Genomic DNA, 14805 nt, shown 5'->3' on the forward strand with positions numbered 1-14805 from the left:
GACATACATCAAGGATTATCAGGAATAGTTTGGAGGTAATAAAAATCAATTATGCCATTTTGTAGGGGACAGAGTACATAATCCACTTTTCTGTCAGTGTAAATGATATTGTGATTTCAGTAAATGAGTATGATGCTACAGTCTGCCCCACTCAATTCATGTGACTTGTATATCACTCCTTTCCAGAGGGGTCTCTAGATTCCAGGGTCCAAATGTGCTGTCAAATGTCTACACTGCAATTAGACATCTGCAGCTGGCCCATGTGGGCTCAGGCTAAGGGGCTGCTTAATTGCGATGTAGACATTCAAGCTCGGGCTACAGCCTGAGCTCTGGGACACTCCCACCTCTCAGGATCCGAGAGCCCAAGCCTAAATGTCTATACTGCAATTAAACAGTCCCTTAGCCCGAGCCCAAGTCAGCTGGAACGGGCCAGCTGCAGATTTTTAATTGCAGCGTAGACATACCTATAGAAGGTTTTATAATGCCTAACCAGGAAAGGTGTTACGATGGAATAGACTGTAGAAAATATTGTAATATATAATGCCACAAACATTGTAATAACACTTGTAAACAGTCTCATTATTTATAGACCGTTATGCCATTATTTTAGAATGATGTAATATTTTATAACTGCACAATTAGGGATGAGAGATGTCCCACCGAAGTTTTCAATTTTTAAACTATTTTTAAAAGAATTCTTGCATAAGCCTAGATCTAAGAGGTGTGCATCCTGTTTAGTTTGCCTTTTGATTGATATTTTGGGGAAGGGATAAATAGAAAATCAGATTTTCAAACCATTTTTTTCTTGCCAAGTGAGGAGAAATATTCACATGTATTTGTTTGTGGATAATAATATAGTCACAAAAAACTGAATGTATGCACAGCTCCAGAATATAAATATCTTGCGAACCAATAAAACATGTTTCTTTCCCCCACAAAAAAGAGAGAGAAGATAAGGTCAGCAGCCCTTTCAGTTTATAAGGCGTAAACCACTCAAGGTTCACTAAATTCTCTTCTAAATTTTGAATATAAATAGATTGGTTTGTATTCAGGTATCACAGATATATTTAATTGGTTCTATCATGCTTAGCACTGGCTCTCTATTCAAACTGTAGATTAATGTCGATAGTAATATCTTACTTTTATACAGAGGCTTTCATTCTGAAGGAACCCAAAGTGCTTACCTCCACACATTTAGTATCGCTGAAATGCAGCCACCTCTGGGATGAAGGGCACCAGATAGGCAGAATGCTAAGACCATTAAAACATCCCATCCGGCTTTTCAAACACAATTGTTTGCCTCTTACTTACACATCATCTTACTATTGCTTTAAGCCATTCTAAAGTTTATTGCAGAAACATAATACATTAACCTTAAATAATTCAACTTTTACAGTCTTTGATCAAGGGTTGTGCTTTCCTCTGTAACTGATGTTGCAGCCATGAAAAAGTGAAAACACAAAATGAATAATCCCAATAAAACAGCAATATAATGGTTTCACAGAATGATTTAAGTAAAATCTACAAGGAGACCTGAATTAATACATTTCCTGTGACCACTGATCTCAACGCTTACATGGGAGTTTTATTTGCAATGACTTTGGCCCAAAATGTTTTTAGTTTTTACCATGATGTTTCCACAGTCTCTAGTTATAACTACTGTAAAAAATTTCTAAATGTAATTTAATAAAAGCCATTTACTAGTGAGGGCAATTAACCATTGGAACAGCTTACCAAGGGATGTAGTAAACTTATCATCACTTGGAGTCTTTAAATCAAGGCAGGATTTTTTTCTAAAAGATACACATAGTTCCATCTACAAGTTATTGGGCTCAAAAGTGTTGACTTATGTAGCAGGGAAGGATAATTCCCTTATTTGATGCAATTACCTACCAATGTGCCCTGGAAGAATCACCTCTAGGAGTAAGAGTTATTCAGCTGCTATGTCCTTTGTCCTCTCTGCTGAAACTATCAACAACAGATCGCTAATAACCGTGAGGGGCTATTTTTTGCCACATGTGGGCACTGTTCACTGGAAACCAGTCTAATACAGTGGGCACACTTAAAATGTTCATTCTAGTTTTAGAGATATGATCAATTTCAGAGGTATTCCTTATAAAATTATATTAAAATGATGACTGTTATTAGTCCTCGCACTGGAAAGAACTTTTAAATTGCACCCATTCATTTCCCATAGGCCACCAACAAGCCATCAGATGGTGACCACTTTCAGTCACTACTGACTTGGATTAGATGCTGAACTGACAACATAGAAGTGAAAAGCTCTTATACTTTTACCAGTCCTTTCAGCTGCTCAGTGTATCCTCATGCCGCCTTCTCAAGAGATGAAAGACATGAAATGTAATACTCTACAGATTGAACTTTTTGTGGGGAGGAAGGTTTAAAGAAGGTTTCTGATAAGAACTCAGAAATTATGGAGGCTTGACCAGCGATAGTGTTTATTTTAAATCAATGGTTTGTTTTGCTGCTGATGATATTGATTGATTATAGGTTTTGGTGGACAAATACTTTTGCTTTGAGAGTCAACACTGCTGCAAGGCAATGTATACTCTATATCCACAAAGGAATGAAACTACAAATGTGTCCCAGGGAAAATAATCATAGAATGATAGAAATGTATGACTAGAAGAGACCTTGAGAAGTCCTCAAGTCTAGCCCCTTGCGCTGAGGCAGGACCAAATAAACCTAGACCGTCCCTGATAGGTGTTTATCTAACCTGTTCTTAAAAACCTCCAATGATGGGGATTCCCCAGCCTACCTTGGAAGCCTATTCCAGAGCTTAACTACCCTTAGAGTTAGAAAGACTTTCCTAATATCTAACCTACGTCTCCCTTGCTGCAGATTAAGCCCATTATTTTTTTGCTACCTATCTTCTGTGGATGTGGAGAACAATTAATTCCCAGCCTCTTTATAAACAGCCATTAACATATTTGAAGACTGTTATCAGGTCCCCCCTCAGCCTTCTTTTCTCAAGATTAAACATACTCAATCTTTTAACCTTTTCTCAGAAGTCAGGTTTTCTAAAACTTTTGTCATTTTTGTTGCTCTCCTCTGGGCTCTGCCCACATTTTTCCTGAAGTGAGGTGCCCAGAACTGGACACGATTCTCCAGCTGAGGCCTCACCAGTGCCAAGGAGAATGGGACAGTTACCTCCTGTCTCTTACATACAACACTCCTGTTAATACAACCCAGAATGCTTTCGGACTTTTTAGCAACTGCATCACACTGTTGACCCATATTCAATTTGTGATCTACTATACCCCCCAGATCCTTTTTAACAATACTACCACCTAGCCAGTTAATAACATTGGATCCAAATGCAAAGATCTGCAAAGAGTAAGCACTTGAAAGAGCTTTTCAGTTAAGACAAAATGAAATTTCAGAAATAAATAGCCATTTCCCCAACTTATTTTGTGACAGATTCATTCACATTTTGTCCTACCTTTGCACCCCTCACAAGTAAGAGCATTATAGTGGTATCCAGATGCTTTGTCACCACACACAACACATAGCTCTTCTCCTTTCACTCTTCCCGTGGAATGGCCCAGTCTAGACTTCTTGGCTACAGGTATATCCGCTAGCTCTGTCTCTCTTGTGAAAAAGTTCTCACAGGGGATTCTCCTGAGTTCATACATTCCAGGGGAATACCATTCTTCAGGCTGCTGGGGGTAAAAGCCAAGGTTGGAATAATAAGGTGGTGATGAAATCTGAGGCTGAACTGGGGGGAACGGCATACTGCTGTACTGTGTATAAGGTGACACATCTGGCTCTTGCACTGGAGAACTCATTGCCTCTGTAAGAACACCTACATAATAATGCAGAAACAATATGTATTAGTACTGTTAAACCACAGTCACTGGAACAGTTTCCATTCCTAAACAAATACTGGAAAGAAATTATTTACTAATCCTAGAGATTGTATTGACTAAACATAAAGAACTCTAAAATAGTCTTGATAATATTTATACTTTCCTCAGCATCCAGAGGCCCCAGTCACAGAACCCCCTATGCACTAGGTCTGTACAAATACATAGAAAGATGCTCTCAATATAAATTAACATTCTCAGCTACTTTATTACAGTCAATGAAAATATTTTGCACTGCTATTTCCTTCGAAAATCTTGAAAGATTATTATTTCTACAGAGCTAAAAATGTACATGATGCTCTACAGACAATTAAGGGAAAGCAGTCCACGGTACAAAGGAGCTGTCAATCTGAATTAGACACAAAAACACAGCAAAGAAATCCAAACAGAAGCCAAGGGGACTATGGGAAGGAGGAAGGCTACAACAGTAAGATGGACATACACATATCTTGCTCATTTCTGTTTTATTTGGAGTTAGTATATCATAGTGTGAGGGAACACAGCTGGGGAAAAAGACAAAAGTGGGGTTTAGCAAGAGCTGGAAGGCTAACCAAAATAAATGAGCCTTCAGGAGGGATCTGAAGGGGAAGAGTGAGGTTACATGACACACAGGATCAGGGAGGATCTTCCAAGCATATAGAGTGATGAGAGATACAAGAGGGGTTCCCAAACTGTGGGTTGTGGCCCAAAGGTGGGCTGCGACACAGTCCTGGGTGGTCCACTGGCACAGCCATGGGTGGAGTTTGATAAGGGCATGAGGGGGTGGTATTATGAAGTGGACAGCAACAGAGTGGCTGCCAGCAATGGCCCCTGCCCAAGGTCAGATGCACCCAGCACCCTGGCAGGTGGCAGAGGGCAAAGTGAAGCTGCTGGGCAGTGCGGGCAGGGCAAGGGTAAGGGTCTGGCCCCCTGAGGTGGCAGCTCTTGGGACAGCTGGAGGAGGCTGGAGAATTCACAGCTGTTCCCACTCTGAGTCACAGCACCCTGAGATTCATGGCTGGCAGGCCCCCTGAAGTATCAGCCCCACAGCCTCCCCCAAGGACAAGGGCTCGATGGTGCTGCTCTGTTTCCTCCTGGACAATGCCATGATCAGGACCATTATAGGTAAGGCTAAGATTTAGTCATGGGCATTTTTAGTAAAAGTCATGGACAGGTCACGGGCAATAAACAAAAATTCACGGGCTCGTGACCTGTCCATGACTTACTATATACCCCTAATTAAATTTGCTGCTCTGGAAGGGGGTGCTGTGGGGCACCTGCTGGTCCTGGGGGGGCTATGGGGTGCTCTCTGGTGCTCGGGGTGGGGGCTCCGGGGCACCTGCTTGGGCGCCCACTGGTGCTGAGGGGGGGCAGCATGAGACCGCTGCTGCTGACAGGGGATAGCTCCACTGGCCAGGGACCACTGTGCCGCTGCTGGCAGGGGGCAGCCTGAGACCACCACTGTTGTGTGTGTGGGGGGGGTGCATCTGACCCCAGGGCCGCCCGAGTTGCTGGGGTGGCCCTGGGGTCAGTCATACCTGCTGGCTGCAGAAGTCACGGAGGTACTGGAAAATCACAGAATCTGTGACTTCTGTGACCTGCATGACAAACGTGCAGTCTTAATTCTAGGTTACAGCCTGCCTGTGTACAGCACTGGCAGCCCCCAAGCCCTGCCCTAGTTCACTGGCAGAAGGTGTCTGTGAGGTATCCCAGGATGCTGGATGGGTGACTGGGGCAGCGCTGCCAGGTGATGAGCTCAAGGCACTCAGGGGGCTGCTGAGGTGGAGGGTGTCGGCAGGGGTTGGCTGTGGAACTTGCCTGGCCCCTTCACCCTCTGACTGGCTCTGGTCCCTGCTGAGGTGGGGGGCTGCGTGTGCCCCGCAATGCCCCTCTCCCAAATGGACACATGGCGGCCTGGGAAGGCCAGGCTGTGTGCTCTGCAGCCCCTTTGCCTGATTTCCCATTTGATCAGCCTGGGGGAACAATGACTCGCCTGCCTGGTGGGCTAGGTGGGAGGGAACACTATCCAACTGGACACGCTGATAGTGAGGGGCATAATTTAAAGGTTCATCCACCCCGCAAACAGCTCAAGTCACAGCCCCACCCTGGTAGCCCCCCACCCACAGTCTTCAATCCTAGAAAGCAGTGGGAAGTGTTAATAGTGGGCCACAGTGCCTATTTCAGTTGCACCGGTGGGCCTCAGGGGAAAAAGCCTGGGAACCCCTATGATAAAGTACAGATTAAGGGCTAGATTTGTACCCCTTTGGTGAAATGGCTATTGAAGACTAGGGAGTTTTTCCCAAATAAGGACTGCAGCATTCCCCTCTTAAGACAACAACAAGTTATGGCACCAGCTAACCACATGTGATAAGGAACTGAAGCAGTTACTGTAAAAGCAGCATACTTTCAAAGTGCAAACAAATTAAAATTAAATCTCACTGTTATAAATTATAACCAGTTCAACAATATTCAATACTCACTCTAATGTAGTTTAAATCAAAGAAACATATCAGTAAGTTGGACAGAGAAAAGGAAAGTGATTTACAAATTACAATATCCTTTCTGTTCAAGAAAGTCCATATCCTGGTAGTATTGAAGGGAGTGGCAAAATTCGCTTTGACCCCCGGGGAATTGGCCCTGTGAGAAGTAACAACATTTCCAGGAAGTTACTCAGTTCAGCCTTTTAGATAACTCCTTTTTTCTCTGTATTTAATGTTGAGTGGGCTTGGAGGAAAGCTTGAGATCTCAGTAAACACTGTTGAGTTCACTGTAACACAATGGTAGGTGACAGCTCAGTTTTTGACATTTCTGCAGTAAGGCAACAAACATTCATCCATGAGGATTTGTAAGATTTTATCACAAGAGGCATTTTGTGCAACAAATTGTGTGTATCAAGGTCCCAAACCTGTGAGATGCTGAATGCCCTCAACTCTCACTGAAGTCTATGATGAGACAGATGAGAAACCCTGTAGATAAACTGTCACTGATGAACATTGCTAAATGTATTTTTTTTACTTGTACTGTATTTACAAATCAGAAGAAATTTAGTATTTTTTTCTGCTTTCCTTTTCCTTTTCGAGGAATCATCACAAGAGAAGAGGGTGTGGCTGGGAACTCTGAGGAGTATTTCTACCACTACAAAAACAGCCCCCCCAAAAAGGTTTCCATCAATTCAAAGGAGTCAAGAGGAAAGGAGAAGTACCAGCAATAAAAGATAGGAACACCTGCAATGACAGCAAGACATTATTAGCTATAAAAGGGATCCTTCTATTCTGATGCCCTTCAAGCAATACCAGAACCTTAACTTCCTGTTTTAACTAAACTCTCATTCCAGATGTCCCATGGCATCTGCCGTGCTACATTTTGCCCTTACCAGCATACAGCACTGCAAAAGTTGACATAAATCACTTTTCAGTATCATCTACTTGCTCAGATGGTACATCATCAACATAGCATCCACTCATGTACTGACGTGTACTGTTAGCAAAAGCAGGGATGCTGCTGTAGGACAAGCAGACATAGGTATGTCTGGAAAGCTGTGGGACAAAGCCAAAGGAGAACAATGGTGCTACTTACCACTAATAATTATTTAAATGACAGTAGCACTTAGTGGTCCCAAATAATATCAGGACACTAATACATAGTAAAAGATGATCCCTGCTCTAAAGAGCTTCCACTCTAAATAGCCTGGACAAAGTATATTATCCCCTTCTTACCAGTGGGGAACGAAAGGCAAAAACATTTTGTGACTTGCCTGAGGTCACATAAGATGTATGTGGAAGAGCTTAAAATTGAACCAAGGTCTCCTAATTCTCAGTCTCATGCTTTAACCATAAGACTATCATTGATATCCATCAGCAGTAGCATAGAAAGACACATGCAAGATGTGTTAACAATGAGTTGCTGTAGGCTCTATTGTTTTGCAGGAGACTCCAGTGTAAAACAAAGTTCTCGGTAATTGTGTGCACATTATTAATAAATATTTGGCCCACTTCTGTTAATTATATTTTCAATTTATTGTATCTGTTACTTATTAAGATTATCTACATAAAGAATTTTGAACAAACAAGTGTTATTTTAGTTTCCAACTATACAACCATTGCACAAATCTTTAGTATCTGTTTTGTGAGAACAACTTTTAATTATGGGCACATAACGTGCCATTTGCTAATTTTTTATTATTTGGTTGATTGATTTACACAAACAGGAGTGGGAAGATCCCAGGATTAAAATAAAAAATACATTATTGATTTTTACCTTTATGTCATTTCCAAGAAATGCTATAGAAGCTTTAAACCACTTTGCTGATCTGCTCAGGGCTTTGAAATAATAGTAAGAGACTGCAGTACTCCTCCCAAAAAGAAAAACAAATCAATCCAGAGTTTTACAGTGGGTTCAGTACAATGCTGGGACAGAACTGTGGGAGTTTAGTTAGACCTGTACAAAACCCCTCATAGTTACTAGAGCTGTACATTTGTTTCTAGAAAAAACCAAATACACATGAATCTCTCTATATTTGGCTAAACCTGAATAACCCATATATCTTTATTTCTCTGACCTAGCCTACCCACAATAACACCACATTAAAAAAAAATAATTAATTACAGCCAGCCCCTGCTCACAGTGAGGTAAAGGGTGGGAGGGAGAGAGAGACAGATCTTTATGTCCATACTTTAAAGTGCTGGTAGGCACTCAGGATATGTCTACACTGCAATTAGACTCCCACAGCGGGCCCATGCCGGCTGACTCAGGCTCGCAGGGCTCGGGCTAAGGGGACATTTAATAGTGACATTCTGGCTCAGGCTGCAGCCCAAGCTCTGGGACCTTCCCACCTTGCAGGGTCCTAGAGCCTAGGATTCATCCTGAGCCCGAACGTCTACACTGCAGTTAAATAGCCCCTTAGTCCAAGTCAGCTTGCACACGCTAGCATCTCGTTTTTAATTGCAGTTTAGAGATACACTCAGATAGTGATGGGGACCTGCCTTTGATTTTCACGGAAACTTATGCTAGGTCTTGTCTACACAAGAAAGTTGCCCCAGTTCAATTTAAGGTGTAGTTTAAAACTGATTTAGTTAAACTAGTGCACTTTGTAGGCTGTGTAGCCACTTCTATTTCACTTTAAATCAGACTTATTTTGGTTTAGTTTAAGGCTATTAGGATTCAGTTTAATTAAGCTAAACTGTAATCACTGAAATTACACTGGTTTAACAAAATCATCTTAAAAATTATTTAAGCCAATAAATGCATTTTTCTTGCATACACAGGTAGAGCTTGCTGGGAAGTTTCCAATGAAATACTTATTGTCAGAAAATGTCAGTTTGTTTAAACCAGGGGTAGGCAACCTATGGCACGGGTGCCGAAGGCAGCACGCGAGCTGATTTTCAGTGGCATTCACACTGCCCAGGTCCTGGCCCACCAGTCCGGGGCTCTGCATTTTAATTTAATTTTAAATGAAGCTGCTTAAACATTTTAAAAACCTTATTTACTTTACATACAACAATAGTTTAGTTATATATTATAGACTTATAGAAAGAGACCTTCTAAAAATGTTAAAATGTATTACTGGCACGCCAAACCTTAAATTAGAGTAAATAAATGAAGACTCAGCACACCACTTCTGAAAGGTTTCCAACCCCTGGTTTAAACCAAAACTTCTCATGAGAAAGTTTTCATAAATCTCCTGATTAGAAATTTTTTGAAAAGTTTCTAAATTGTCAAAACATCCCCTTTTAACATTTTCAGAATGAAAAAAAATTGTTTCTTGATTCAAAATTAAATATTTTAAAAGGTTGAAATCAAAATGAAATGTTTAGAAATTATCAAAACAAAATATTCTGATTGACCCAACCTGAATTTTGGGGATTATCGGTTTGTGAAAATTATCAGGATTTTGATTTTATTGTGAGGGGAGGAAGAGGAGGTTCTGTTTTCAGAACGGGAAAATGTCAAAAATCTCCAAAACTCTCATGGGTAAGCTAAACCATTCCCACCCAGTTCTATACACAAGGCCTTCTTGAAGAGGCTTACTAGAACAATTAGCTTCTTATAATAAAATAAATTTGATTTTATCTTGCCATCTGGAATGTGCATATGATTTTATTCATGTATTAATGGAGAGTATAGACCTGATTCTGACATTACTTACACTACTGTAAAGCAAGAGTTACTCTACTGACATCAGTGGATTTACAGTAGTGTAAATCAGTGTAAGTGGGATCAGAAGCAGGCCCATTGTCTCTAGTAATGTATTATGTTAATATGTTCTTACTGTTCCATTCCACTTTTCATATCAGAAACACACATGTAATCATTTTTGAAATATAATAATTGAAATAAATACTAATAGGGTTGCAAAAAACTTGTGGGTTATGCTTTGCAAAAAAAATGGCAATCAGAACATTTCACAAAATATCTCAACTATCTTTACTAACATTGTCAGAGTGAAATTTTATTTCTTGAATCTGGCCATCATTTTGTGAATACTTTCCCCATTATGTAATTGGTGGGTGAGATTTGTTGAAGATTTTTACCCCCCAATATTACATGTGAATATTTTGGATGGGATTTTGAAAAGCTCTCAGCATTTGCTTAACTGGACTTCCACTGAAGTAAAAGGAAGTTTTACCATCAGAGTTCGGCCATCACTGAGTGCTTTTGAAAATCTCACCCTTTGTTTTGAGTATTATGCTGAAGTTATATACAGGCTGTAGAATTTGTATCCAAAATATTACAGAAGTTACAGTGGTAGCGCATTGGCACGACAAATATTGTCAATATAAAACTATAAGAAAAAGAACAGCAAACAAATTAAACCTTAAGACCTCGAGCCTGCTAATAAAGCTAAGAGTCACACAGAGCAAATGACCTGAAGCCAAAAAGCACAAAAAATATTTCTGTGATTCACAGGATAAACCAAACTGGGAAACAAGCTAATCAATTGGTTTAAGTACTGAAAAAACTATTATCAGGTGTCTAAGGGCCTGGGCTAGGTAGCCTCTGGCATCAAGGTGATTTGTAGACTTTAACAGATATATCGTATAATGTAATAGATCAAACATGAGCTTGAACAATATCCTACCATTAGCAGTCTTCATTCCGACCATTTCCATGACAATTCCTCAAAAACTTGGGCTATTTAATGTGTTGTTCTCTTTACTTTTTCTAGTCAGTACTTATCATCTACACTTCCTTAGTACTGCTTCCTTAATATCTTGTTGCTTTACTCTGAATTAAAAACTAGAACTTCCTTTAAGACTAGCTAAGGAGTGATACAGGCCAGAGGTTATATAGTTTACTGATTAACTTCATTACAGTGAAGCCTATTTATAAATGCTTGAGACAATAGCAATGCCAAATTACAGTATAAATGTCCTTTACTAAAATCTGGATACCTTTCTCTGGGTGAGTGGATTCAAATAGCTCCTCCATTATGGTTTTTAATTTTTTGTTTTCATTCACATTAGTATTTTGTATGAATAAAAATCTACTACTTTCTTTAGGTAACTAAACTTAATAGATTAACCATTCAAAAACCATTTTGACTGGCTGATGCAGCATGTGTTTCACAGAAACAGAGAAAACTATATTATTTTAAGAGGGCCAAATTCTGTTGTCTTTACCCAGACAAGAATCACGTGTTCTAGAAAATTCTTGGTCAATAAAATTGCTCAGGAAAGTAGCCATGATACCTGGTAGTAAGTGTATGTAGAATCAGGCCCCAAAGGTATATCATTCCTTTTATTATTTCACAAAATATGCAGCTTTCAAAGCTAAAAACCTGCATAGGAGGAACTGAGCACACAAGTGATTCTCTGTTGTCCTGTCCTATCAAATGACCTTATACCACATAGCTTTATTCATTCACCTCCTTCAGGTTTAGCTGAGATATTTCTCATTATTTTAGAACATCTGTCAGGTTACTTCTGCTCCACTGGATCATTTGTTGTCCATAATTATTGTACAAACATAATGTTCTGTTTCAGTTTTTGCTGCTTTGTTTCCCTTTGACTTGGAAGTCGACCACTTGCCTATTTATCATCATGATAATGCCAGATGTTGCAACATCTGCCAGATGGTGCTGGATACAAATAGTTAGCTTCTTCATCTTATGATCTTTTGGTTGTTAAATAGTTTCTGACAGTTGATTTTAGAGATTTTTTAAAACAAAAGCTATCAAATGGATCCAGTCTCTTCAATTCACTAAGGTGCTATGTCACTGATACAGCTACTATATAGCATTTCCTTTTGAGTTTTTTTCATTGTCCAGTCATCAAGGCTGCTTAAAATATGTTGCTTTGTTTTCTGCTTCTTACATTAATTTATTCTTGTAATTCGCTATCCACTCCAAGGGGTCTTTTAATGAACACCATAAAAATACTAACGCCATTAAAAATACTTCTACTCTATTTTTCCCATTCTTCCCCAACTTTTCACATTTACAATGAGTTTGACACATCTTGTTATTTCCCACATGTATTGTGTTACATTTCAGGGAGAAATTGCTGGAAATCACACAAGTTCATAGACTTTAAGGCCAGAAGGGACCATCATGATCATCTAGTCTGACTTCCTGCACATTATAGGCTGCAGAACTTCACCCACCCACTCCTGAAATAGGCTCATAATCTCTAGTTGAGTTAATGACGTTTTTCAATCTTGATTTAAAGACATCAAGTTAAAGAAAATCCACCATTTACTCTAATTCAAACCAGAAAGTGACCCATGTTCTATGCGGCAGAGGAAGGTGAAAAAAACCCAGGGTCTCTGCAAATATGAGCTTGGGGAAATTCCTTCCCTACCCCAAATATGGCTATCGGTTAGATCCCGAGGATGTGGGCAAGACCCATCATCCAGACACCTCAGAAAGAATTCTCTGTATGAACTCTGACCCCTCCCCATCTAGTGTCCCATCTCCAGTTGTTGGAGATATTTGCTAATAGCAATAGCAGTTGGGCCATATGCCATTGTACATAACATAACATAACATAACATAAGAAAGGCCGTACCGGGTCCGACCAAAGGTCCATCTAGCCCAGTATCTGTCTACCGACAGTGGCCAATGCCAGGTGCCCCAGAGGGAGTGAATCTAACAGGCAATGATCAAGTGATCTCTCTCCTGCCATCCATCTCCATCCTCTGACGAGACAGGGGGGGGACACCATTTACCATTTCTGGCTATAGCCCCCATTTATGGATAGCCACCATGAATTTATCTTTATCCCCTTTTTAAAACATTGTATAGTCCCTAAGCCTTCCAACCTCCCTCAGGTAAGGAGTTCCCAGTTTGACTTGTGAAGAAGAAAAAAGAAAGACTGTTTTTTTTTTTTTTTTTTTATTGCTTTTTTTTTTTTTTTTTTTTCTGGTGTTTGTATTATATAAATAAATAAATAATAAAAAATAACTTCTTCCCCACACATCATCCACATCACTCATATTTTATATCATCCCCCTTTCCTCTTTTTCTTCTCAAAGAGAGAGCAAGCTCTTTCTTCTCTTTTCTCTGGGACCTAAACCCCTCCCTATCCCCTATTTTTTTTGCCCTTCTTTTCTCCTTTCTTTTTATCTTTTTTTTTTTGAGGTGAGGAGACTTTTGACAGAGTTACACACATATTGTATTATGTATTGTTTATATATATGTAATATTATATTATATATATTATATTATTCTCTTCTCTTTTTTTCCCCCCCTCCTTTTTTTTTTTTTTTTTTTGACTGCACTTTTTGACACTGCTCAGACTCTTACTATGATTGAGAGAACTATCTTTCCTGACTGACTCGCTAGCTAAATTAGCCCCAGTATGTGTTATGTATAGTATTTTTTTATTTTTTATAGTTTTTATTTTTTTTTTTTTTATATATTTTTTTTTTTTTGTCATTAAATGCCATTTTTTGCAGTTTTTTTTTTCTTTTTTTGATCTTTTTTTTTTCTTCATCTTCTTGAGTTTCTTAGTATCATCTGCAAGTTTAGTATCATCTGCCTCACACCTCACTGTTTTACATTTATAAATTGATTTATATGATTGATGAGGAAGGACCTGAGGATGGAGAACACACTGACCCCCTTCTCACATCTGAGAATTTATTTTCCCTTCTTTTTTTTTCCTCCTCCCCTTAACCCTCTTCCTCCATCCAAACCATTCCCTTTATCCCATGACAACTTAATTTTTTATCCCATGACTTTGGTGAGGAAGTTGAGCTCTTTCTTCTTGAAAAGCTAAGGTCACTATGTCCACTCTGTCCACTATGTCCACTGGATCCTGTTCACAATAGTGTTGTAAGAGAAGTTGAAGACTAGAGAGACTAGATTTCCTATTAGTTTTTTCTTTATTTTTTTTTTATTGTTCTTCTGTTTTTTTATTTTTATTCTTTACTATTGTTTCAACTAATTGTAGGCAACCTCATCATTCCATCCCCTCCATAAACTTATCAAGTTCAGTCTCGAAACTACAATTACAGATTTTTTTAAACTGGGCCTCTTTATTTGAATCAATTGTATAATTCTATTTTTCTATCTATCTAAAAACTTCCATATCCATAGTATCTGAAGCTGCAAGTCTTAACATCATGCAGATTAACAAAACCTAGTTCCAAAAGAAAGCTGTAATGGGCTATATATTCAAAGCATTGCAACCCATCTGATACCCTAATACCAGATTTTGTGCACCTATATCTATCTGTAAGATGTTAGGCATGCAGTTCATACTGTGACAAAGTTCTATCCTTGACGCCGTGGGTCCTGCATTTCCTGGTGGGTTTTGCTAGTCTCAGAGGCTCACTGTGACCCTCCACGTAGCCCCACTCTCTCTCTCTCTAGAGGCAAGGGTCACAACTTACTGAGCCATTTTCATCATAAGCCAACAATGGAGGTGAGGAGAAGCAATCCTCCCTCTCACAGTCTCTGTTGTCTCACAGTCTCAGTGATTAATCAAGGAGGGGAGGT

The 14805-nt window shown here is 39.5% G+C and overlaps 1 protein-coding gene across 4 annotated transcripts in view; it reads right to left on the bottom strand.

Moving 5' to 3' along the window:
- The window catches only part of NR1H4 (nuclear receptor subfamily 1 group H member 4), a 69750-nt gene that overhangs the window by 40802 nt on the left and 14143 nt on the right, over positions 1–14805 (bottom strand). For 3 of the 4 annotated variants that reach the window (XM_039519983.1, XM_039519982.1, XM_039519984.1), the window contains one exon: positions 3464–3826. In XM_039519983.1, coding sequence (XP_039375917.1) covers positions 3464–3826 — 363 coding nt within the window. Of the gene's footprint in view, positions 1–3463; positions 3827–10944; positions 11040–14805 lie in introns of those variants that run through there. The other variant, XM_039519985.1, reaches the window with a different exon arrangement.

This window comes from Mauremys reevesii, linkage group 1 (assembly GCF_016161935.1).
Source record: "Mauremys reevesii isolate NIE-2019 linkage group 1, ASM1616193v1, whole genome shotgun sequence".
Taxonomy (NCBI): Eukaryota; Metazoa; Chordata; order Testudines; family Geoemydidae; genus Mauremys; species Mauremys reevesii.